This window comes from Eretmochelys imbricata, chromosome 4 (assembly GCF_965152235.1).
Source record: "Eretmochelys imbricata isolate rEreImb1 chromosome 4, rEreImb1.hap1, whole genome shotgun sequence".
Taxonomy (NCBI): Eukaryota; Metazoa; Chordata; order Testudines; family Cheloniidae; genus Eretmochelys; species Eretmochelys imbricata.
Window position 1 is genome coordinate 145571697 of NC_135575.1, and position 26434 is coordinate 145598130.

A 26434-nucleotide genomic window follows, 5' to 3' on the forward strand; every position below is an offset into this window, starting at 1 on the left:
AGCTCCATGATTCGCTCTCCTTATAACCTGCCAGGCCAGGGCTCTCGCAGCCCAGTGGGCCCCTGGCCAGGGCGGGCAACCCCCTCAAACAGCAGCGGGGTACAGGGAGGGCGATGCAGGGTCTCAGTGGGGCTCCCTGAGGCTGATGGCTGGTGCTGCCGCAGCCTGTGGCAAAACTGCGGGGCAGGCGGGAACTGGGCTGTTGAGCTCAGGGACCCGCATGCAACGGGCAGGGGTGGGGCTGAGCCTCCTCGCCATGTGCAGGGCTTGGCCTCACCAGCTCTCTGGCCAGGGCGGAGGAGAACATTGTGTCTGCGGAGATGCCGATGGTGCAGGAGATCACGACCACGCTGCGGGAATGGGCCACCATCTGGAAGCAGCTTTATGTGGTAAGAGCCTGTGGCCCAGCAGTAGGGAAGCCATGGGGACCGGTCCACCCTCTGGAGATGGGTCACCAGACCTCAGCCTGGGGAGGGAATGAGCGGGGGGGGGGGTGCACAGGGTGTCACAGAGTCCCTGGGCGATGCTCTGGAACTGCTCCCCATGAAGCCAGTCAGGACTCTGGGGAAGTCTCCTTTCTGTGAGCAGCCTGTCTTCAGGACACACAGCTCACACAGCTTCCACCTTCCTGGGTCTGACCTCGGAGCCTTCAGAATCCTTTGCCCCTCCGTGCGCTTCCCACAGCGAGTCCACTCAGGTGGGGATCCTGGGGAAGCCAGAGGGTCCTGCCCCCGAACTTCGCAGTCAGACGTGACTCTCAGCCAGCCAGTAAAACAGAGGTTTATTAGACGACGGGAACATGGTCTAACACAGAGCCTGTAGGTGCAGAGAACCAGACACCTCAGCTGGGTCCATTTTGGGGGGCAGTGAGCCAGACAACCACATCAGCCCTTCACTCTATGTCTCCAGCCAGCTCCAAACTGAAACTCTCTCCAGCCCCTCCTCCTCTGGGCTCTGTCCCTTTTCCAGGCCAGGAGGTCACCGGATTCCTTTGTTCTCCAACCCTTTAGCTCTCACCTTGCAGGGGTGGAAGGGCCCAGGCCATCAGTGGCCAGGAAACAGGGTGTTGGCCATTCTCTGTGTCCAGACCCCTGCACACCCCTGCCCTCTAGGGCTCTGCAGTGATCCTACACCTTTACCCCACCACCTAGATACTTAAGAACTGCCTAGGGGAAACTGAGGCACGTCCACACTATTCAGAGGAAACATTAAGAACAGTCCCGCTTCATCACATCTCTCCCCCCTTCGAGATCGAACTAGGCGGGGTCACTTTAGCCGGTGACCTGGGGAAGTTCGAAGCCGCCAACATTCCCATGGATGCCCCAGCATCTCTCCCATTCCTTGGTAGGAGTTACACCAGGCCCTTCCAGTTTCACGCCCTCCCTCAGGTCCGGGGTTGTCGATAGCACTCGCAGACCACATGTGGGAAGGTTTATGCGGCCCGTGCCCTTTGGCCACCCCCAAAACCCCAGGGGGTCAAACTGGGATTGGGTCTTCTCCCCAACAAGCTGGCCAAACACAGCCACTTGGTTAGAGGACTGTTTAACTTTCTTAACAGCTTTCACTCCATCTGAGACCTTCTCAAAGCTCTCCACACTGGATCTTTCAACAGGAAAGTCAGTGGATCCATTCACAACAGAAAATTTCTGGCTGTTAGGAACTGAAACTTTCTTGTTTAAATCACTTTCACACCCTTCAGTTGCAGTAAACTGCTTGCAAAGACTCCATGAGGATTCTTTTCCCTAGGGCTTTTCTATGCAACAATTCACCCCCACAGAAATTCTGCTCTTACCCTCTTTACCGAGGGCTTGCTCTAGAGGAACACTTTCCTGAGCAACAACAGACTCTTTCTGGGTCTCCCTTACATCCAGAATTACCTCTGGCCCATCCGGCGGATTCCTACACAATCCCCTTTCAGGCAAACTTGCAGACTTCCTAGATAAAAGGTCAGAAGCATTCTCCTTCCCTTTGCCACACACAAGTTCAGGAATCTTTTCCTTCTTGCGACAGGTTTCCACACCCTCAGTAGGTAACACAATCACATCACCTTCATTCTCTCCTTGTGCCCTGGCTGGGATCTCACCCTGATTAGACAGAGTTGCGACACCCTTTCCCAACAACACACTAGCAACAGGCAAAATACAAGCACCAGAATTGTCTGGGCTCTGGGATTTTACATAGACACTAACTGGATGCGACCTAGTTACAGGGCCATTCTCCTGAGCAGACACAAACTTAGGACCTTTCCCTTCCTGGGCTTTAGCTGAATCCAGAACCAGCTCTGAGACAACTGCACGACCCTCAACCATCACAGGCTGAAAGGCCCCTTCTGTCTGCTCCACAGACAAAGAAGAGACGGAGACAGTTTCTCCTTTCCCAGACACACAGCTTGGGATCTATTTAGTCTTGAGGTTCCCTGCGGAACTGGCCCCCTGGGGTCTATCCCCACTCACCCCGGGGAGGTCCCCTAGGTCTCTCTGCTCCCCCACCGCCAGTTCATGCTGCTGCTGCTTCTGCAGCTCTTTCTCGGGCTCTCGCTGTCTCTCACAGTCCTCTTGCTCTCTCGGACTCAGCTCCAACCCATCCATCTCCGATCCCTGGATGGGGAATCCGATCGAGAAGAGCCCCGTCAGGTCGGGAACAGGAATCTTGGGAATGCCTGGCTACCACTCCAGCTGCTCCCAGGTCCTGCTATAGCCCCATTTGGGGTCAGGAATCTGTTCCTTAGAGCAGTCATCCTCCTCCAGCTGCACGATTAACTGTGCTTCGGTGAACTTTCCAACGCTCAACCCTCTCTTTCTGCACAGGTTTACAATGTCCTTCTTAAGGAGACGGTGACAGGCCATCACTCCACTCTTCCCAAGTTGTTGTGGACTCACAGGCCTGTGTGCTCTCAGCTCCCCACGGTTTCCAGGGAGAACCCCTCGTGTGCCAGCCCTTCTCGAGGTCACCACCTCTTTGCCAGGGTCGAGCTGCAGACTCCTCCGCCCCTGGGACCGCTCGCTGCAATCCCCAGAGGAACCCTGTTACTGCAAAAGTCCTTCTCTCTGGTCACACACTCCCAGGGGTTAACCACCCCCTGAAACCATCTCTCTCTCTGATTCTTCAGCACACCTGGTCCCCGTCAATCCCCCTTTGTTTTACTGCTCCCCAATCACTTACTGCAGGAAGCGCCGTCCACGGGGTGCAGTATATCCCACCACTACCACCAGTTGTCACAGAGTACCTGGGCGTTGCTCTGGAACTATAAGGTGGATAGAAAGCTGGCTAGATTGTCGGGCTCAATGGGTAGTGATCAATGGCTCCATGTCTAGGGGTCGGTCCTGGCACCGGTTATGTTCAATATCTTCATAAATGATCTGGAGGATGGTGTGGATTGCACTCTAAGCAAATTTGCAGATGACACTAAACTGGGAGGAGTGGTAGATACGCTAGAGGGTAGGGATAGGATATAGAGGGACCTAGACAAATTGGAGGATTGGGCCAAAAGAAATCTGATGAGGTTCAACAAGGACAAGTGCAGAGTCCTGCATTTAGGACGGAAGATTCCAATGCACCGCTACAGAGTAGGGACTGAATGGCTCGGCAGCAGTTCTGCAGAAAAGGACCTAGGGGTTACAGTGGACGAGAAGTTGGATAGTTGGATATGAGTCAACAGTGTGCCCTTGTTGCCAAGAAGGCCAATGGCATTTTGGGATGTATATGTAGGGGCATTTGTCATGGAGTGTGGGGGAGTCCAGGCCCTGCACCCCTCTTCCTGGGTTTCACTGAGACTCTCAGAAGGTTTATTGGACAACAGGAACACAGTCCAAAACAGAGCTTGTGGGTGCACCCAGGACCCCTCAGTCAAGTCCTTCTGGGGGAGCAGGGAGCTTAGACCCCAGCCCTGGTGTTCCCTGTGTTCCTCCACCCAGCCCCAAACTGAAACTAAACCCACGCAGCAGGTTCCCTGCTGCAGCCTCCGTCCACATTCCTGGGTAGAGGTTTCAGAGTAACAGCCGTGTTAGTCTGTATTCGCAAAAAGAAAAGGAGTACTTGTGGCACCTTAGAGACTAACCAGTTTATTTGAGCATGAGCTTTCGTGAGCTACAGCTCACTTCATCAGATACAACAGATGAAGTGAGCTGTAGCTCACGAAAGCTCAAATAAACTGGTTAGTCTCTAAGGTGCCACAAGTACTCCTTTTCTTTCTGGGTAGAGGTGTTACCTCCCCCTCCCCCTCCTGGCTCAGGTTACAGGCTCTCAGGTCTCCCATCCCCAGGGCACATTCCCAGGTCAACACTCCCCACTCCCTGCTGCGTCACATCCTCACAGCATTGCCAGCAGATCAAGGGACGTGATCGTTCCCCTCTATTCGACATTGGTGAGGCCTCATCTGGAGTAATGTGTCCAGTTTTGGGCCCCACACTACAAGAAGGATGTGGAAAAATTGGAAAGAGTCCAGCGGAGGGCAACAAAAATGATTAGGGGACTGGAACACATGACTTATGAGGAGAGGCTGAGGGAACTGGAGATGTTTAGTCTTCAGAAGAGAAGAATGAGGGGGGATTTGATAGCTGCTTTCAACTACCTGAAAGGGGGTTCCAAAGAGGATGGATCTAGACTGTTCTCAGTGGTAGAAGATGACAGGACAAGGAGTAATGGTCTCAAGTTGCAGTGGGGGAGATTTAGGTTGGATATTAGGAAAAACTTTTTCACTATGAGGGTGGTGAAACACTGGAATGCGTTACCTAGGGAGGTGGTGGAATCTCCTTCCCTAGAAGTTTTTAAGGTCAGGCTTGACAAAGCCCTGACTGGGATGATTTAGTCGGGGATCGGTCCTGCTTTGAGCAGGGGGTTGGACTAGATGACTTCCTGAGGTCCCTTCCAACCCTGATATTCTATGATTCTATGATTCTAACTGCTCCCCATGAAGCCAGTCAGGACTCTGGGGCAGTCTCCTTTCTGTGAGCAGCCTGTCTTCAGGACACAAAGCTCACACAGCTTCCACCTTCCTGGGTCTGACCTCAGAGTATTCAGCATCCTCTGCCCCTCCGTGCGCTTCCCACAGCGAGTCCGCTCAGGTGGGGCTCCTGGGGAAGCCACAGGGTCCTGCACCCAAACTTCACAGTCAGTCGTGACTCTCAGCCAGCCAGTAAAACAGAGGTTTATTAGACGACAGGAACATGGTCTAACACAGAGCTTGTAGGTACAGAGAACCGGACCCCTCAGCTGGGTCCATTTTGGGGGGCAGTGAGCCAGACAACCACGTCTGCCCCTCACTCCATGTCTCCAGCCAGCTCCAAACTGAAACTCTCTCCAGCCCCTCCTCCTCTGGGCTCTGTCCCTTTCCCGGGCCAGGAGGTCACTGGATTCCTTTGTTCTCCAACCCTTTAGCTCTCACCTTGCAGGGGGGAAGGGCCCAGGCCATCAGTTGCCAGGAAATAGGGTGTTGGCCATTCTCTGTGTCCAGACCCCTGCACACACCTGCCCTCTAGGGCTCTGCAATGATCCTACACCCTTACCCCACCACCTAGATACTTAAGAACTGCCTAGGGGAAACTGAGGCACCTCCACGCTATTCAGAGGAAACAATTAGAACAGTCCCACTTCGTTACACAGGGCAAGTGCCAACCTTTAGGATGGGGGCTGTGGGAACTGCAGGGAGTGGGGGTTGCTCTTTGGGATGGGGGCTGCAGGGGCTGTGAGGGGTCAGGGATGGGGGCTGTGGGAATCACGGGGGGTGGGCCTTTCTGGGATGGGGTCAGCAGGAGTCAGGGAAGAGGGGCCGGATGGATTGGGCTCTGCACTGCGAGGGCTGTGGGTGATCAGCTCTCTGGGACCGGCCATGACTCTTGCCCCCGTGACACCCTGCAGATGGGGCAGAAAGAGCGGTACGGGCAGGTCAGGAGGATGATGTGTGAGCTGATGGAGAGGCGCTCGCAGCTGCTCTCTGGGACACTCCCCAAGGATGAACTCCTGGAGCTCAAGAAGGAGGTGACCAGCAAGATCGACTACGGGAACAAGTGAGAGCCTGCAGGGGGCAGGGAAGGGTGGGGCTGGGATGGGGGTGGGGGGGCTGTAGGCAGGGAGTTGGGGTTGGAGAGGGGCTGTAGGTGGGGTTGGGTGGGGCTGGAGAGGGACCAGGGATGGGCACTAGTACGTGCCGTGGGTGCACTGGAGAAAGTGAGAGCATGGGGCTGGAGACAGCCCAGGTGTGCGAGGCACACAAGCGTGCAAGCAGCATAGTGTAAGCAAGGGCCCAGGGGGCAGAGAATGACCCGCAGTGCGTGAATCAGGAACAGTGAGAGGGTTGGGGGTCACCCGTGGCAACCCCTGGCATGAACCCTGCTGCAGTCCTGGGTGAGACCTGTGCCGGCCCCTTCCCACCCCAAGGTGGGCACCTGCTGGGCATGCAGGCTGGATCCACGGCCAGTGACCGGGGGGGTGGGGGGAGCATTTGCTTCATGGCAGGGTGGCTGGGTGATGCTCTGTGTGTGGCTGGGCTGGGCCAGAGGCCTCAGGGAGTCCGGGTCCCTGACCTGCGCCTGGAGTTGTGTTCATGCCCCGGCCTGTGCTCTGCAGGATCCTGGAGCTAGACCTGGTTGTGCGTGACGAGAACGGGAACATCCTGGACCCGGACAGAACCAGCGTCATCAGCCTCTTCCAGGCTCACAGACAGGCCACGAGTATGATCAGTAAGCGCATCCAGGAAGAGACGGTGAGTGCCCGTCCCTGGCCCTCTTGCCCGGTCCTTCTTCCCGGACTCTGCCCCACACCATGCTAACAGGTGTGCTGGCCCTGCCCAGCTGAGAGGCACTGCCCATGGGAGTCCATACACAGAGATGGGGAGTTCCAGCCCCTGCCAGGTTGGGGGTCTCCCTGCACCACCCAGGCCCCTGCTCTGAGCTTCAGGCTATCCTGCTGCCCGCTGCTCTGGGCCTGCTCCCAGCTAGAGCCCAGGCAGGAGCCAGAGTAGGGAGGGGCCAGGCAGGTGGGAGTCCCTTTGGCCTTGACCTCTGCCCATCTCCCCGCAGTGCTCCCAGTACAGCGAGCAGGGCTGCAATGCCCGCCTGGCCTCGCCCTCCCACAACCTCTACCTCTGCGTCCGCAATTTCGTCTGCAACATCGGGGAGGAGGCACAGCTCTTCACAGCGCTCTATGACCCCGGCCAGCAGAAGATGATCAGGTACCTGCCCCAAGGGAGGGACACAGGGCTTACACCCTACTCTGGGGGCCTCACCAGGAGAGCCCTGGGCCAGGGCTGCTGCTCTGATGGGACCTGACTGACTCCTGAGCCTTGGCCCGCGGGGAGTTGCCAAGTGACCTGCTCCTGGGTCAGGGATCCCAGCGCCTGGCACCATGGAGCTCAGCAGTTTCCAAACCAGACCTGGAGCAACAGCAGAGCCACTGTCCTGAGCCGTGTGGGCCCAGATGGCTTACCAGATGGGCTTACCTCACTGGCTGATGACTTGTCTCCTCTCCCCCACCCCTGCCCACTGACCGGCTGGTGATAACCACCCCTCCCCTTCCCACCACTGACCAACCAGTGACACCCGCTCCTACAGGTTACTGATTTAGAGTTATCTAGATCACTTGGTAAACTGGGTGCAAGCAAACAATATATATTTTAATACAGCTAAATGTGAACGAATACTGCTAGGAACAAAGGAGGCAGGTCAGGCATACTGGGTGGGGGCTCTGTCCTGGGGAGCAGTGACTCAGACAAAAATTTGGAGGTGGGCAATCAGCTGAACATGAGCTTCCACTTGGCACTTTGGCCAGAAGGTGAATGCTATCCTGGGATCCAGGTAAACTGGGGAATCTTGAGTAGCAGCAGAGAGGTGATTTTCCCTCTGTATCTAGCACTGGGGCGACCGCTGCTGGAATCCTGTGCCCAGTTCTGGTGCCTGAAATTCAAGAAGGATGTTGATAAATTGGAGAGGCACAAGAATGATGAAAGAATTAGAAATCCTGCCTGATAGCGAGAGACTCAAGCAGCTCAATCTGTTTAGCTGAACAAAGAGCAGGTTACGGAGTAACTTGATCCCCGCCTACATGGGGAACAAATATTTAATAAGGGGCTCAGCTCTTCAATCCAGCAGACAAAGGTCTAACCTGATCCAAGGGCTGGAAGATGAAGCTAGACAAATTCAGGCTGGAAATAAGGCATATATTTTTGACAGTGAGAGTAATTAACCATTGGAACAATTTACCCAGGGTCTTGGTGGATTCTCCATCCCTGACAATTTTCTATGAAGATTGGCTGTTTTTCCAAAAGATCTGCTTGGGGATTATTATGGGGCAGTAGCTATACAGGGGCCAGACCAGAGGATCGCAGTGGCCCCTTCTGGCCTTGGAGTCTGTGAATCTACTTCCCATGCTGATTGCCTGGTGATAACCACTTCTCTCCTCCTGCCCTCCCCAACTGACCGGTACTAACCACTGCCCCCCACTGACTGACCAGTGATAACCGCCCCTACTCCCCACAACCGACCCGTGATAATCACCTGTAACTCCCCACCCCACTGCCCAGTGATAACTACCCCGCACTGACTGACCAGTGATAACCGCCCCTACCCTCCCCAACCAACTGGTGATAACCATATGTAATTCCTCACCCCACTGACCAGTGATAACTGACCCCGCCCTCCACTGACTGACCAGTAGGGGTTGCCAACTTTCTAATCGCACAAAACCAAACACTCCTTCCCCGCCCCTTTCTTGAGGCCATGCCCATTCTCAGAGGTCCCGCCCCCACCGACTCCATCCTCCTTCCTGCCCTCACTCACTCTCCCCCACCCTCACTCACTTTCACTGGGCTAGGGCAGGGGGTTGGGGTGCAGGATGGGGTGAGGCTTTGGCTGGGGGTGCGGGTTCTGGGGTGGGGCCAGAAATGAGGCGTTCAGGGTACAGGAAGGGGCTCAGGGCTGGGGCAGAGGGTTGGGTGTGGGAGGGGGTTAGGGGTGTGGGCTCTGGGAGGGAGTTAAGATGTGGGAGGGGGTGCAGGGCTGGGGGTTCGGGTGTGGGCTCTGGGAGGGAGTTAGGGTGCAGGAGGGGGTTCCAACCTGGGACAGAGAGTTGGGGTGCAGAAGGGGGATCGGGGTGTGGGCTCCAGCTGGGCAGCACTTACCTGAGGTGGCTGCCTGCCTGCCCTGGCTCCGTGCAGCTCCCAGAAGTGGCCAGCGTGTCTCTGTGGCCCTTAGATGGAGGGACCAGGGGGCTCTGTGTGCTGCCAGCACCTGCAAGCGCAGCTCTTGCAGTTTTCATTGGCTGTGGTTCCTGGCCAATGGGAGCTGCGGAGCCGGCACTGCGGGCGGGGGCAGTGCGTGGAGCTTTCCTGATTGCCCCTGTGCCTAGGGGCCGCAGGGACATGCTGGCCGCTGCCAGGAGCTGCGCGGAGCCACAGCAGGCAGGAAGCTTGCCTTAGCCCCACTGTATCGCTGACTGCTGTACTGCAGACTTTTAATGGCCCGGTCAGCGGTGTTGACCAGAGCCACCAGGGTCCTTTTTCGTCTGGGAGTTCCAGTTGCAAACTGGACGCTGGTCAACCCTACTGATCAGTGATAACTGACCCCCACCCCCCACTGACTGACCAGTGATAACTGACCCCACCCCCACTGACTGCTCATGCCCCCCCCCAGTGACCGACCAACTGGTGATAACTGCTCCTCTCCCCCTGAGGGGGATAGACACCCACTGTTCAGGGAGGGTTGGCCTGGCAGGAGGACACACCCTGCCCTGGGCCAGGGAACTCCTGCTGAGGCCAGGGCTTTTGACCCCCTGCTGAGTGCCTGAGGCTTCATATGGCATGAGACCCAATGGGACTCAATATGTTGCTGTCCTAACCTGAGGCACAGGGGGGCTCCCAGTGGTCCCGGGGCTGCTGTTTCTTTCTCTGTAGGGAGGGGAGACAGCCTTCACCTCGGGGAAGCTGTTCCTTCCTGATGCAGCCTGTCTCTGTCTCTGTCTCTCCCTTCCTCTCCATTCCGTTCCAAATACACCCCGCAAATGCAATAACCTCCCTCCTGGCTGTACTGACACCTTGTGGGCTCGTCTGGTGTCGGCTGCCCGGGGAGACAAGGTCTCCTGGAGCTGCCCAGGTTGACGGTAGATGTACAAGTGGGGAATTGCCATCCCATGGGAGTGTTTTTGCCCACAGGGACCTGTTAACCTTCCTCTGTGATGAAAACTGACCAGTTAATAAAAAGAAAAGGAGGACTTGTGGCACCTTAGAGACTAACCAATTTATTTGAGCATGAGCTTTCGTGAGCTACAGCTCACTTCATCGGTGAAGTATGCATCTATGCATCCGATGAAGTGAGCTGTAGCTCACGAAAGCTCATGCTCAAATAAATTGGTTAGTCTCTAAGGTGCCACAAGTACTCCTTTTCTTTTTGCGAAGACAGACTAACACAGCTGTTACTCTGTGACCAGTTAATGTTACTCTGTGTCTCCTGTCCCTTGCCTTACCTCCTGAACCCACTGCCTTTGTATTGAATGTGCCCAGGGTAAGGACTCTGTGATCCGCTTTTTACCCTCTAGCCCTCATTCCCAGGACCAGTCAGTCTTGCTCTCCAGGTCTCTGCTGTGGTGGAGCAGTTTGTTCTGTGCTCACTGGCCAAGTGTGTCTCCCACTGCCCCCTCTAGCGGCAGGTCCCCGTCAAAACTCATAGTCACACGTAGCTCAAATTACAGACGGGTGCTGGGAGTCAAGGACCAGAGTTTGAGCTCTGCAGTGGCTCTGCTTTTGTGGATCCATGTGATGGAAAGGGATTGGTGTGAAAGTGGTTTCCTGAATTCACTCAGAAAGCAAATGCCCTTCAGACAGGAGTGAGAGCGAAAAGCCTTGGGGTGGCCACCTGTCACACCCTGCAGCTGTGGGTGTCTCCCCCAGGCTGGATTCTGGGGAGGCATGAGGGGGGTGCAGCTGAAAGACAGAGGAGAGAGGGCAGAGATAGAGCAGTGCTTGGGGAAGGCCAGGCTGAGCCAGTGCTAGGAAGCTGAGCCAGGGCTGCACGCTGAAGAAAGAGGTGGCTGTGGAGGATTAGGGGCCCCAGCCAATCGGGGGCACTCCAGAAAAATGGGCACCCCCATGCCCTGACCTGCTCCTGCCAAGGAGTGGGGCAAACCCCCGCGCCCAACCCCATTTCCCCAGCAGGAGCGCAGGAGAGGGGGTAGGGGGTCCCCACTTATTCTGACCCAGAGCCCCACAAAACAGTAATCCGCCTCTGTCCAGGACAGCCTGCACCAGCCAGCCACCCAGGGAGCAGCTGCAGGACTAGCAAAGCGGGATTGCAGGGAGCGGGACAATGGGTCCCTTGAGAGCAGTGCAATGAGCAAACCAGGAAAAGTGTGAAAAGAGCTGATGGGAACCTGCAGTGCTTGCAGAGGGGCTGGCTCTGAGGGGTTGGGAATGGGGGTGCTGGCTCCAATCTGGCCCCAGGATGGAGGGATTGGCTGGGTGGTGGGGGCATGGGGAATGAGACCCGGGGCCTTTCCCCTCTAGTTCCGATCTGGCCCCACGGCAGGGACAGGCTGGGAGATGGGGGTGAGGAATAGGACATGGGGCCTGTCCCCTCCAGGGGGTGCTGGCTCAGATCCAGCCTCAGGGCAGGGTGTTTCCCTGCCCCGCCCCCGGCTGCCCATGCCTGAGCTGCGCCGCGTGACCCGGGCTTACAGAGAGGCCTGAGTTGTTTCCAAAGGAGTCAGGTCCCACCCCAGAGAGAGGGAGGAGCCTTGGCAGCTCCCTGCAGTGCTTGGCCCAGAGCCATAGGCTTGGCTGTTAAACGGGGGTTTGTTCTTGGGCCTTGCCCCATGTAGAGCTCTGCTCCAGGGCTGTGTGGCGCCTGCCAAGCGTCTGCATCCTGTCCCACCACATGCCATGCTCCTCCGGAAGGAAGCTTGCTGAGCGCATGCTTTGCACTCGGAGTCAGTCGCATCTCCAAGGCCCACGGCCCAGATGGGATGATCCCCGGTACCTGCATTCAGGTGAGGGGTGCTGTTAGGATAGGCAGCTTCCCACAGGGCTGTTTGAATAACAGGGTGCTTGGGCCTCCGGTGCTGTATAGGGGTGCTGGATGGGAGAGGACAGGACACGTGGTGAAGGGGATAAAACTTGGCCCTCACCGTCTCTCTTTCACTGGGCTTGAGCACTGAACAGGGCCCTGCGTGGGAGCCGGCAGAGCCTGTGTCTGCTGCCCCCATCATACCCCCAGGGTGCTGACTGGGCCTAGCCACTCCTGCTCACAGACCCTGTGCTCGGCGGCTGTCCCTTCCTGTCTGTTATCTGGAGGTCTAGGGCCACAGGCCCGCCCACCCAGCTCAGGGCAGCACCACCCCTTGAGAGGCTGGACAGAGCTGGATCCCGGGCTCCTGGCTGTGTCCTGCAGTGGCGAGTCTCCTGACGCTCTCGGGTTCTCTTTGCAGCGAGAACTATCTGATCCGCTGGGCCAGCACGGGGGTCCCGCAGGACATCGAGTTGCTCAACAACCTGAAAGCCATCTTCACGGTGAGCACAGGTGCCCTCTTGCCCTGCCTGACAGCATGCCTCTTGCACCCAGATGCCTGAGCCAGGATCGAGCCCCGTCGTGCAGGGGGCTGCACAGAGACGGGGACACAGAGTCTGCCCCCACAGGACCAGTAGCCCAGCAGTCCCGAGATGGACGGCAAAACACCACGCCCCCCTACTCCACCTGGGCCACCATGCCCCTTCCCAACCTCACCACAGCTGGGCCCTTTGCCCCTCCTCCATCGCACCACAACTGGCCACCATGCCTGTCCCCTACTCCACCGCAGCTGGGCCACCATGCCCCTCCCTGACCTTCCCCCACCCTGGCTCCCAGCCCTGGACCCAGTGCTCCCAGCTCCTCCCACCGCTCCCCGTTGAATGGCCCCTGGTCCCAGTGCTCTGCTAGTGTAACCACATGACAAATGAGGGGTAACCCAGCATGCCATGTATTTCTCTCTCACGTCTACATTTCTTCTGTCCTTCAGTATACACCTGCAATTATCATACACGTCAACTGAATGTTTAAAATGGTCTCTATGATCAATTTTAATAAATTTCAGTCCATCTGAAAATAAGCAGCGGGTGCTCACCCTAGCTCCTGGTTCCACCATCTACTCCTTTAAATCCTTCCTGTGGCCCATTTCCTCTGTGACACTCAGACACCAGGGCCCCTAACCGCCGCTCTCCCCCCAGGCTTTCTTGTACACCCATCTCCATGGCCGCGGCTGGCCTTGATTTCTCGCAGGCCCCAGGAAGGGGAACAGAGGGGATGTGGCGCCTACTGACTAAGGCCTGGTCTACACTAGGCACTTACATCTGTATAGCTATGTCTTGCAGGGGTGTGAAAAATCCACACCCCAGAGCGGCTCCGTTAAACTGACCTAACCCCCAGTGCAGACAGCACTAGGTCAATGGAAGAAGGCTACCGCCTCTCGGGGAGGTGGATTACCTATGCCAGCGGAAGAACCCCTCCCATCGGTATAGGCAGTGTCCACACTGAAATGCTGCAGCTGCTCCACAGTAGCATTTTAAGTGTAGACCTCTCCCGACCTGTATTCTCATCACGGCACAAGCTGCACCGAGACTGACCCCAGGAAGGGGCCAAGGCAGCTGGGCCAGAGAAAGGGGAAGTCTATATGTAAATGAAGCTGATTAACAGCATGAGCATGAAGTCACCTCCCGCCCCACCATGCTCTTCTGCTGGAGCTGATCCATCCCACCCTCTCTGCACTTGGCCCAGGTGCGGTCCAGCTGCAGGCATAGGTCCGGACACTAGAGTTACAGCTGTCTCCTACATGAACAAATCAGGAGCGGCTGAGTGGGGCCTGCTCATTTCCTGCAGGTCAAGCTGGGCTGAGCCCACCATGCTCACAGGCAGTGTCCTGGGAGGAACTCGCTCTGTTCAGACACCGTTGCCTTGTGCCCTTTGGCCTCATCGAGCTGCAAGGCTTGTGCACAGGCTGAAGGACCACATCTCAGAGTGTCCCTTTGACTCACTAGAGCCCCGCTAAGTGCCCTCTGGCGACCTATCCCACATTCCCAGCACAGCCCCCAGAAGCAGTGCACTCTCGGAGATTCTGAAAGGCCGGGGTGGGGGGGATTGTGAGCACTGTTTGAGCTAGGCCCCCTAGTGCCATCCATCCCCCCCAGCGCTGACATGGCGCCCCCAGGCTGAGGACTAGCCTGCCCCATGTGGCATCAGACCCCCTGGCCAGACCTTTGCGCTCTGTTGGGCCTTTCTCTGAGCTTCTCTCTCCCCCCCAGGACCTGGGCAGCAAGGACTTGAAACGAGAGAGGCTCTTCCTGGTGTGTCAGATTGTGCGGGTGGGGCGCATGGACCTGAAGGAGACCTACACGCGGAAACTGAGCACCGGCCTCAGACGGCCCTTTGGCGTCTCGGGTGAGTGTGGGCCCTGGATCCATTCATTCCTTGGCCCCAGCAGTGCTGTCCCTCTAGTGGCCGCTCAGCCAAAGGGCTCCAGCTGGCTTGGCCTGTGTCCCTGGCCTGAGGTGGGGGCTGCACGGCAGCAGTGTTAGCCTGTCAGCCCATGACCCTGCCCCGGCCCTCACCTGGGCCAGCATCCCTGCTCACTGCCAGATTTGGCCCCCTTATTTACAGCTGAAAGTGGGGAGTGGCCAGTCCCATCCACTCACACCCAACCCATCCCTTAGGGCAGAGCAGAACCTCTCCCCAGAGCCCTATTTTCCCAAGGCTTTGTCAGGCAGGTTACAAGTGTTCCAGAGCTGGGGCTCAGCCCTGCCCCAGGAGACTGATTGACAGGTGCAGCTTTTGTCTCAGATTGTAAAGCCAGCAGGGACCACTGTGACCATCTGATCTCTAGTGTAACACAGGCCACAGCTGTCTCTTTGCAGGGTGAAAAGGAGTACTTGTGGCACCTTAGAGACTAACCAGTTTATTTGAGCATGAGCTTTCGTGAGCTACAGCTCACTTCATCAGATACTGATGAAGTGAGCTGTAGCTCACGAAAGCTCATGCTCAAATAAACTGGTTAGTCTCTAAGGTGCCACAAGTACTCCTTTTCTTCTTGCGAATACAGACTAACACGGCTGTTACTCTGAAACCTGTCTTTGCAGGGTGTTTCTCTGAGCTGCAGCTGAAATTCCCCTTTTGCAGTTTGCTCTCAGTCTGCTTAGTAACACACACCTAACACACCTCCCTCAGTGGGCTCACACCCCTCACATGTGTGGGCTTTTGTCACATCCCTCTAGGTTATCTCTGAGCTGAGCCAGACAGACTTGGTACTTTCTGTCTCTTTCTGGCCCCTCCATGGCTCAGGGGCTGCTTCAGCTCCCTCTGTTTGTCACTGTCCTGGGCCTTAGGGACCTGGGGCTGAGAGCAGGGACTGGGGGGTTCTCCCAGGGTCAGAGAGAGGGGAACTCTTCCCTCTCATTGTTAGTGATCAGAGGACAATAGTGTCTCTGTCCTGGCAGATGGCAGCAGGCACAGCCACTGTGTGGAGGAAGCAAGTCATCAGTCATATCAGAGGATAGTGATAGAAGTGAGGACATTCCACACGCTCCTTTCTCTCACTCTGCCTCTGTACTTTGATAAATGTTCCGAGCCTGGGATATTGATCCTCAACAAATGGAGTTGTTGGAAATGATTGATTTTTGATAGGCTAATTAGTGCAAGCTGGGACCTCAAGCACACCAAGTGAATATTTGACACAAGGGTAGCAAACTGGGCTCTGAGCTGAGTGTATCCCTGGGAAGCGGGTCTGTGCTGCTGTGTGTTATACTGGCTCCTACGCATTTATGCTCTGTAGAGCCTGTAGCTGAAGGTGCTGAAATCCATGTGCCCCCAAGGGGGCGGAAGCCCCCTGAAATGGATTGAAACAGGAAATTCAGCCCCATGCAGCTTGTCAGCCGAGCTCAGAGATCATTCAGTGGAGGTCTGTGGGTCTGCAACAGCATCCATCTCTTCATATCTATCAGCTGAGACGGTCATCTATAGGGAGCGCATTGGGCAGGAGGCAGTATGGGTGGGGGGGCTCTCACTGTACCCAGGTGCTATTGCACACCACAGGCTGGTTGCTGAGAAAAAAAATGTAGGATTCGCTGTTCAGCAAATGTGGCTTTAAAGATTCAAAACCACTTGTAACACCACAGACCCTGTTTGTTGGTGGGCGGGATTGAACCTGAGACCTCTGGAGCTTAGTGCATGAGCCTCTACTGCGTGAGCTAAAAACCATATGCTTATTGGCTAAGGCTATAGAGCAGACTCATTAATTTCTCTCTACGTGGTCTCGATGCCACTAAATGGCACAGAGCACCACACCTAGGAGGTGTGTGGGTTACATATAAAAGAAAAAATATGCAAAGCACCCTGATTTTGAACCCCTGTTGTCAGAGCAGTGAGAGCTGCTTCCTGCTAAAGGAGGAATGCCACAGAGGAGGGTTTAAAGGGGAGAGGGCACCAGGTGGATGTGGATTGAGAAGGCAATTTGAACACGAGGGACCCCAGCTGAGAGAGGGAAGATGAGGCAGATCCTGGGGGAAATGGGTGCACAGTTGGAATGGGAGAGTTTTCTTCAACCCATCCCAAGGGCCTCTGGCTGCTCCTGGCCCTACATGGCTGTGGAACTAGGAAAGAAAGATTCCTGGCTCTGAGGGTCCAAACAACATCTTGCTCCTTCTCAGCTGGCCAGGAGCCCACCCTCTGAGTAGGAGGATGGATGCTAAGGCCAGCTGCTGCTTTGTTTGCTTCTCACTGGGGCCAGATATCCAGCCAGCAGTGGGGGCTGTTCTCCCCCTCCCTACTGGCCACCCTCCCGGTGGGAATTGGTGTGAGCTTGGAGGCCCCTTTATTCCCCCGTCTCTGGCTGCAGAGATGTGGGAGCAGGGAGATTGCTGGAGAAGATGGTTAGACGAGCCGGTCCCCACAGATATCCCTCCACCCAGAGCAATCCCTCGTGTCGCTCCCCACAGATATCCCTCCTCTCAGCGGAATCCCTCGTGTCACTCACCACAGATATCCCTCCACCCAACGCTATCCCCTCAGCTACTCCCCACAGATATCCCTCCGGCCAGCGCTATCCCTCGTGTCGCTCCCCATAGATATCCCTCCTCTCAGCACTATCCCTCGTGTCGCTCCCCACAGATATCCCTCCGCCCAGAGCAATCCCTCGTGTCGCTCCCCACAGATATCCCTCCTCTCAGCGGAATCTCTTGTGTCACTCACCACAGATATCCCTCCACCCAGCGCTATCCCCTCAACTACTCCCCACAGATATCCTTCCGCCCAGCGCTATCCCTTGTGTCGCTCCCCACAGATATCCCTCCGCCCAGCGCAATCCCTCGTGTCGCTCCCCACAGATATCCCTCCGCCCAGCGCAATCCCTCGTGTCGCTCCCCACAGATATCCTTCCTCTTAGCGCAATCCCTTGTGTCGCTCCCCACAGATATCCCTCCTCTCAGCGCTATCCCTCGTGTCGCTCCCCACAGATATCCCTCCACCCAAAGCTATCCCTCGTGTCGCTCCCCACAGATATCCCTCCTCTTAGCGCAATCCCTTGTGTCGCTCCCCACAGATATCCCTCCGCCCAGCGCTATCCCTCGTGTCGCTCCCCACAGATATCCCTCCACCCAGAGCTATCCCTCGTGTCGCTCCCCACAGATATCCCTCCGCCCAGCGCTATCCCTCGTGTCGCTCCCCACAGATATCCCTCCGCCCAGCGCTATCCCTCGTGTCGCTCCCCACAGATATCCCTCCGCCCAGCGCTATCCCTCGTGTCGCTCCCCACAGATATCCCTCCGCCCAGCACTATCCCTCGTGTCGCTCCCCACAGATATCCCTCCGCCCAGCGCTATCCCTCGTGTCGCTCCCCACAGATATCCCTCCGCCCAGCGCTATCCCTCGTGTCGCTCCCCACAGATATCCCTCCGCCCAGCGCTATCCCTCGTGTCGCTCCCCACAGATATCCCTCTGCCCCCCCAATCACTGTCAGGAGGGAAAGGCCAGCTCTGTTCTCATGTCTGCAGGGCGGATGGGGAGGCACAAATGCCCTCTCCCCACACCCCTGCACAGACTGGTGGGGGCCACACAAGAGGAGAGCGCTGGCCAGTGCTGGGAACACCGCAGGGGGGTCGCGGAGCCCGAGGAGCAGGCCGTGTCTCCCACCCCCAAGCATTTAAATGTACATGTCAGGCCCTCACACTATCCTGAGAGTGGCTGAAAAAAGTCAAGAGATCTTAGAATTGCAAGTCCAGGGTCTGTGCATTTTCCTCTGAGCTGCGAGCTGTTCGGGGCACTCTCATGGCCCCCTCAAGCTTTCCTCACAAGCAGGGGGCTGAGAAGTGGCTCTGTTTGTATGTGACGCTGGGATTCCACAACGCACACCTGTGGGGCAGGGGCTCCACAATGTGTACCACATATCTAAAGAGTTGGCAACACTGATTCATCTGTGGGGACCAGCTGAGGGGACAGTGCTGGGGCAGAGGGATATCTGTGGGGAGTGGCCGAGGGGATAGTGCTGGGCGGAGGGATATCTGTGGGGAGTGGCTGAGGGGAAAGCGGTGGGCGGAGGGATATCTGTGGGGAGTGGCTGAGGGGATAGCAGCGGGCGGAGGAGGGATATCTGTGGGGAGTGGCTGAGGGGAAAGCGGTGGGCGGAGGGATATCTGTGGGGAGTGGCTGAGGGGGATCGTGGTGGGCGGAGGGATATCTGCGGGGCGTGGCTGAGGGGATAGTGGTGGGCAGAGGAGGGATATCTGCGGGGAGTGGCAGAGGGGATAGCAGTGGGTGGAGGGATATCCGTGGGGAGTGGCTGAGGGGATAGCGCTGGGAGGAGGGATATCTGCAGGGAGTGGCAGAGGGGATAGCGGCGGGTGGAGGGATATCTGCGGGGAGTGGCAGAGGGGATAGCAGTGGGCGGAGGAGGGATATCTGTGGGGAGTGGCAGAGGGGATAGCGGCGGGCGGAGGGATATCTGCGGGGAGTGGCAGAGGGGATAGCAGTGGGCGGAGGAGGGATATCTGTGGGAAGTGGCAGAGGGGATAGCGGCGGGCGGAGGGATATCTGCGGGGAGTGGCAGAGGGGATAGCAGTGGGCGGAGGAGGGATATCTGTGGGGAGTGGCAGAGGGGATAGCGGCGGGCGGAGGGATATCTGCGGGGAGTGGCAGAGGGGATAGCAGTGGGCGGAGGAGGGATATCTGTGGGGAGTGGCAGAGGGGATAGCGGCGGGCGGAGGGATATCTGCGGGGAGTGGCAGAGGGGATAGCAGTGGGCGGAGGAGGGATATCTGTGGGGAGTGGCAGAGGGGATAGCAGTGGGTGGAGGAGGGATGTCTGCGGGGAGTGGCTGAGGGGATAGCGGTGGGTGGAGGGATATCGGGGGGAGTGGCTGAGGGGGATAGCGGTGGGCGGAGGGGTATCTGTGGAGAGTGGCTGAGGGGATAGCGGTGGGCGGAGGGATATCTGTGGGGAGTGGCTGAGGGGATAGCGGTGGGCGGAGGAGGGATATCCGGGGGGAGTGGCTGAGGGAATAGCGCTGGGGGTGGAGTAGCATTGTCAGCTCTCGGGATTATATCACAACTAGCAATTCTGGGGTTTTTTCCTTATCTGCTCCATGCAAACAGCAAACAATGAAAGGTGCTAACTCACAAATTTTCCCAGAGTTAAAAATGGCCACCACCTCCCAATAGTGTCTATGGGCTTGACGCTAGCAAGATACCTCCAGTTCCCTATAGTCTCTCTTCTGGTGGAAGTGAGGCTGCCCTTGATAAAACTGGCTGCAACCTCCCACTGTTTGCAATGAAACTGAAGCCTTGCCCACAGGTATGATGGCTGACACTCAGCGGTTCAGTGGGCTAGACAGGACACAGGCACTGTGAGGAGCAGCAGAGACCCTGTGGAAGGTGGGGAGAATGAGGAGAGCAGAGCGCCTATGTAGGGGCTGCAGGGGGATGTAGGGGGCAGGAAGCAGGCTGAGAAGGTGCAGAAGATAGTGGTGGGAGATGAAGGGATTAGATGACAGCTCCCCCTGCCTGGATGTGATCAAGTCCTCCAACCCTGCAATTTTCAGGGCAGGGGGTATGGGCAGAGCCTGTGGAGTGAAGTCACAGACTTGCCCTGCCACTGAACTCGGCCTTGACATATGGCCCTGTAGTGGAGAGAGGACCCTGGGGCAGCAGGATGCAGGGGAATGGAGCGTTGCGGAATTGGTGCTGCTGTGTCCCGGGTAGAAAAGTCCTGGAGCAGCAGGAGGCAAAGAAGTGTTGCTCCCAGGTCAATACAGTAAGAGAGAATGGATTGCAGGTCCCCTATCTTAGGGGTGAGGAGTGGGTAAGCGGACTTTCCATCTGAGCAGCCAGGGAGAGGCATACATTTTTATGTGCATTATAAATTGAATTTTGAACCTGAAATTAGTACACACATGTTGGTAGAAGAATAGAAGGGAGTTAAAAAGACAAAAGACGGACTAAAAACATAATTTGATTTTTTAAAAAATCATGATTTTTAGAGCCAATTTCATGGTTTTCAAGGGTCTGGCTCATGATTTTTCTCTCAAGGGAATCTGACTCATGATTTTTGGTCTCTTGAGATTGGCAATACTGGTGGAAGGATAACTGTGGTGTGTTGCTAGAGAAATAGTATCAGAGAAGGGGTTATCTGTGGTGAATGGCTGAGAGGAATAGTGCTGGGGGCGGAGGGATAGCTATGTTTACTTGCCAAGGGAATAGCATTGTGTATTGAGGACTGGCTGCGTTCGAACTGCAAACTATCACTTTTGGGGGATGGGGCGAGGAGGAGTTCCTGTGCACTATCTGGGCCTACCAAGCAGCAGTCAATTTGCAGCCAGCCAGCCTGGAACAAACTGGGGTGAGTTGTGCCTGTTTTTCGGAGCAGCCTGCTTTGTCTCTCTCTGGTTTTGGATTCTTGTGTGTTATCATTCTGAATTCTAAGAAATAAAGCAGTGTAACTGTAATCTTCCAGTAAGAGAATTTCATTTTTCTGTCTAACTTCTCTGTTGATGATAAATAGAATAGTAAATTGCTTGACCACACTTTGGTTCATTATGAATTATACTCAGCAGATCAAATAACCAATGTCAGTCAGGTTTATTAATATGGTACAGGAAAAAGGTTATATCCAAACCCAGTCTCTGAAGAGCAGTCCTGTGCAGCAATGTTATATTCACCTTATGCAGCAGGTGTGCTCCCCAAGTTACACGTTTCAGCTGGTATTATATATGATTTTACAAGTTACACATTTCTGTACAAGTCATTGAAATCCAACTAATCAGTTTGTTCCAGTTCTCTAACTAGCTGTTCTGTTTCTTCCTTATCTTTGTTGTAGATACTAGCATTCCAGGCACTGATCCATGAAGGTACATCCCTAGCTTGTACTAAAACATGGAACAAATGTATCTTGAATTTGACAAGTTTCCTATCTGCTTGTGCCAAATGCTTACATCAGCAAATGTAAGGAGTTATGGGATACTTAGCATAAGTGAACAGGATTATGGTATAGGCCAATTTAGGCTACATCACTGTGACAATATTTGTGCTTAATGTTATTGGTGCTTAAGGCATACTTATATAGTTCAGATAATACATATGAATATGATGTATATTTATGTGCTAGCCAACACATTGTTTACTCTGTATATGCTGTGAAACATGACAGCACTGGGAGAGGAGGTGGAGGGATATCTGAAGTGAGTCACACAGGTGATAGGTGCTGAGGTCTGAAGGATGTCTTTGGTAAGTTGTTGACAGGATGGAGGGAGATCTATGCTGAGTTGCGGAGGACACAGCACCAGAGGCGAGGCATAGGAATGTCTGTGAGAGTTATGAGGGACTGAGCAATATCTGTGGTGAGCTGATATTGTTGGAGGGGGCAGACGGATATCGGAGGTCAGTAACTGAGGGCATAGCATTGGGTCAGAGGGATATCTCGCTGAAGGTAGAGTGCTGCTGCTATGGTGGTTGATGGAGGGATATTTGTGATGAGTCGCTGAGGGAGTAGCAATTGGGGAGTGGAGGGATATCTGATTTACTGATGAGATTGTGTGCAGGGCTGGAGGGGTATCTGTGGTGATTCACTGAGGGTATAGCCCTGGGGGAAGAGGCAGAGGGATATCAGTGTTAGTTGCTAAGTGGATAGTGTTTTGTGTGTGTGATGGGGTGCAACTCACCACTGTGGCACCTCCTGCTGGCTGTCTTGGGAATTAGCTCCATACCCTCTTCTGGTGGTGTCTCACCTGCTGTCACCTCTACTCCTGGACCTGTGTCATCCCAAGGACCACAGCATCCTCTTCAGGGCATACTGTGTCTGTGACGAAGTGGGACTGTTCTTAATGTTTCCTCTGAATAGTGTGGGGGTGCCTCAGTTTCCCCTAGGCAGTTCTTAAGTATCTAGGGGGTGGGGTAAGGGTATATGATCATTGCAGAGCCCTAGAGGGCAGGTGTGTGCAGGAGTCTTGACACAGAGAATGGCTGACACCCTGTTTCCTGGCAACTGATGGCCTGGGCCCATCCCCCCTGCAAGGTGAGAGCTAAAGGGTTGGAGAACAAAGGAATCAGGTGCCCTCCTGGCCCAGGAAAGGGACAAAGCCCAGAGGAGGAGGGGCTAGAGGGAGTTTCAGTTTGGGGCTGGCTGGGGACGAGGAGTGAAGGGCAGACGTGGTTGTCTGGCTCCCTGCCCCCCAAAATGGACCCAGCTGAGGGGTCCGGTTCTCTGCACCTACAAGCTCGGTTTTAGACCATGTTCCTGTCGTCTAATAAACCTCTGTGTTACTGGCTGGCTGAGAGTCACGTCTGACTGCGGAGTTGGGGGGCAGGACCCTCTGGCTTCCCCAGGATCCTGCCTGGGCAGACTCGCTGTGGGAAGTGCATGGAGGGGCAGAGGACGCCGAAGGCTCCGAGGTCAGACCCAGGAAGGTGGAAGCTGTGTGTCCTGCAGACAGGCTGCTCACAGAAAGGAGACTTTCCCAGAGTCCTGACTGGCTTCATGGGGAGCAGTTCCAGAGCATCGCCCGGGGACTCCGTGACAATGTCACACTCAGTTCTCCCCCCTTCTGGGGGTACTGGAGTCTACTGTCCAGCCACTTCCTTCAGTAACAGCCACAGCCAATTGTCTGATCACTTCCTCGGTGGCAAGGAAGTGTGTGTGTGTAGGTAGAGGCGGGGGAAGAGACCTGAGCCCACCCACTACTCTGGGTCCAGGCCCAGGGACCCAGTAGATGGCAGCCACATGCTGTGTCCCCTCCAATCTCTCAGTCTATTTCTCTGGGCCACTTCCCCACAGCCCTAGCACCTTCTTCACCCTCACCTCCGGGCTTAAGCATGCAAGTCTTAGCAGCCAGGCAGGCGCTCACACTCCCCCGATCCTGCCCAGCTCTGCTTTGTCCCAGGTGCTAGCTTTCATCTACCTGTAAGACAGCCAATCTACCTCCCTCCTCAAGCTCCAGGGAATGACTGCAGCTGCTCTGTTTTGCAGGCTTTCTTATATGGGCCAGCCCAGCTCTGATTGGCTGCCTCCTGCGCAGACTCCCACGGGCTCTATTAACACCTTATGGGCCAGCATGGGGCTGACACCCCATCACAATGTATATGTGTGTCAATATCTGTGGTGAGCTGCTGAGGGGATAGCGGTAGATCAAATATCAGGAATTGGTCCCCAAAATTATAATACTGACCCAAAAAATCACGAGATTAAAAAATTTATGTCTGTCTTTTGATATTTGAACTTCCCTTGCCCATCCCGTCTGTGTGTGTATGCGCGTGCATGTGTGATCCCCAGTGTGTGTGTGTGAGAGTGTGACAGTTAGTGTTTCCCACTCTCCCGAATTTATTGGTTACGGTGACTTTGGCTCCCACGGCAGAAGCTCTCACCTGCACATCTGCCCATTACCTGCCCAGAATTAATTTGGTTCTCAACTTTTGGATCAATCCTGTCCCATAGTGCCCCCATCATTTCTGCCCTTCCATCGGTTCACACCCCCCGGCCTCTTCTCTGCTCTTCCTGGTGTTCTTCACCCCCCTCCCCAAGGCCTGAAGAAGCGGCAGTTGGGTCCTATCTCCCACTTCCACGCTGGGGGGAAGCTTGAGGTGTGCTTTATCTTCATCCCTCCTCCTTCCCAGGCAAGGTGCTGGAGGGAGCAGGGAGGAGCAGAAATGTCATCCCATCCCATCCCCGTTGCTCACAAGCAGGGAGTGGGGGAAGGGAGTGAAGCTGCTCTGAGTTGCTGGTCTTTTTAGCTCCCTGTTCCCCTCTTGTGAGAATGGCTTTGGACTGATGAGGGGGTGTGGGGGAAAGAGAAGTTCTTTCTGTAGCTGCTCTGATTGGATACTTAGCCCCCTGAACTGGGTGTCACTGGTCCACAGGATCAGTGCTATGCCCCCAGCTTTGGAACAGTTTCTTGGAGGGACGGAACCCCTTCAGTGTGCCAGACCCCTGATCTCCTTCCAGGGCAGGCCAAGCTACCTCACAGCCTCCTTGACTGAACCTGTGGGCTTTCAGCACTCCTGCTTTGAACCGTGAACTCTGTTCAGCAGGTCCAGCCGAGACAGACTCCTGGTAAAGACTTGTATACTCTTCAGGGGTTAATACACCTCAGCAAGCATTTGCAGTGACACTCACACAGCATTGTCAAAACAGTCAAGTTTATTTGTCACCTGGCACACAGCATCAGCAGTCCTTAGGTGAGCATAGAGAAATGAAGGTTAAAGCATAGACCATTCTGGTTAGATAAGAGCCCCCAGCCAAGCCCCCAATCCATGTTCTGTTGGGTCATTGATTGCTAGTTGTCAATATCCTGGTGACCGGATTTGCCATTGTCTTATCAGATTCTCCAGTGATACGGAGTCTGCCTTGGCCAGTCCTTTTTAATGAGTCATTCAGTCTCAAACAGCTAGGCGACATTCATACCTATGTCTCTTAGGCCGCCCTGAGAGCAAATAGTCCTTGTCGCCCCTACGCTGGGTAGCCATGTGAAATATAGGGGAAACTGAGGCACACATAGGCATCATAAAAATATTATGGAAATTCCCACTTTCCCACAGTGGGTAAGTTGGACAGGCAGCTAATCAGAGGGGGTGGCTTTCCCCTGGCAGGGCTCAAATTCACTAGAGGGCTTGAGCTTCTTGCATCATTGTAAGACTGGCTTCAGCTTCAGATAAAATGCTGTCACTTATGAAAAATTCACTAGTATTGGCAGCATTGGGAAAACACTGCGGGGTAGAGGGATTCTGTGGGGATAGTGCTGGAGGGATGAGTGATATCTGTGGTGACTTGCTGGGGATAGTGTTGGGGGAACAGGGATACCTGGGTGAATTGCTGAGGGGATAGCATTTGGGAGCAGGCAGAAGGGGATGATAGTGAATTACTAGAAGTATAGCATTTCCGGAAGTGGAAGGCTATATGTGGTGAGTCACTGAGGAAAGAGGTCCATAGGTATGACTCATCCTGATATAATCAGGCAAAAAGTTGTAGTGTGTCTGCACTGATGGTAGGTAGATTTTTCAGTATTACAGTACTAGCTGTATTGAGTTGACTTGATCGAGAAGAACACCTTTTTTAGTCTAAACAAGACCTCAGGAAAGCTGCAGTGAAACTGGGCAGTAGTTCTGGTTCCATTATTGAAGTCTTGCAGCTCCTCTTTTAGGGATAGTGAAGGAATTGATTAAAATCGTCCAGCCTGTGTTATGCAGGAGGTCAGTTTGGATGATCAAATGGTCCTGCCTGGCCTGAAAATCTATGATTAATAGAGAAACTGAGAGAAATCAGACATGGAAAAGCCTCCTTCATCCTTTAGGGGCAAGTGCAGTCTGTTGGTTGTTTTCTAATGCATGAGCCAGTCCTAGTTCTAAATGTTCCCATCATTGAGGCTCCTTGACCTCTTCCTGAGTCTCAAATCTAAGTGAGGAGTTATCTCCCTGCCAGGAGCCTTTTCCTGGGATTCAGCCAAAATTTCCCCTCTTCATTTCTTTCCATTCCTTCTTCTACCACCTCCTCCCTGCATTTCTCAGCCTGACATCCCCTCCATCTGAGAATGTGGTTGTTTGCAGGTTCTTTTATGTCAGTGGTTCTCAAACTTTTGTACTGGTTACCCTTTTCACATAGCAAACCTCTGAGTGCAACCCCCCCTTATAAATTAAAAACACTTGTTTATATATTTAACACCATTATAAATGCTGGAGGCAAAGCAGGGTTTGGAGTGGAGGCTGACAGCTCGCGACTCCCCATATAATAACCTCGTGACCCCTGAGGGGTCCCAACCCCCAGTTTGAGAACCCCTGTTTTATGTGGTTATCATGTTCCTCCCACCTACTGGCAATGACAGTCACTCTAAACACAGATTAGAGGTGCTCAGTAATGTCTGGCTGTCTCTGGTTGCTCTTTTCCCATGAAAGCTCAGGATGAGTTGGAGATGGATGGTTGGTTCAGGGTTGTCCAAAGGGTTGGTTCGGGGTTGTCCA

The 26434-nt window shown here is 54.9% G+C and overlaps 1 protein-coding gene across 1 annotated transcript in view; it reads left to right on the top strand.

Moving 5' to 3' along the window:
• Positions 1 to 26434, top strand: part of LOC144264379 (dedicator of cytokinesis protein 2-like) — a 336931-nt gene that overhangs the window by 19725 nt on the left and 290772 nt on the right. The window contains exons 5-10 of the mRNA XM_077816134.1: positions 293 to 389; positions 5857 to 6005; positions 6565 to 6700; positions 7017 to 7168; positions 12409 to 12490; positions 14255 to 14390. Coding sequence (XP_077672260.1) covers positions 293 to 389; positions 5857 to 6005; positions 6565 to 6700; positions 7017 to 7168; positions 12409 to 12490; positions 14255 to 14390 — 752 coding nt within the window. The remainder of the gene's footprint in view (positions 1 to 292; positions 390 to 5856; positions 6006 to 6564; positions 6701 to 7016; positions 7169 to 12408; positions 12491 to 14254; positions 14391 to 26434) is intronic.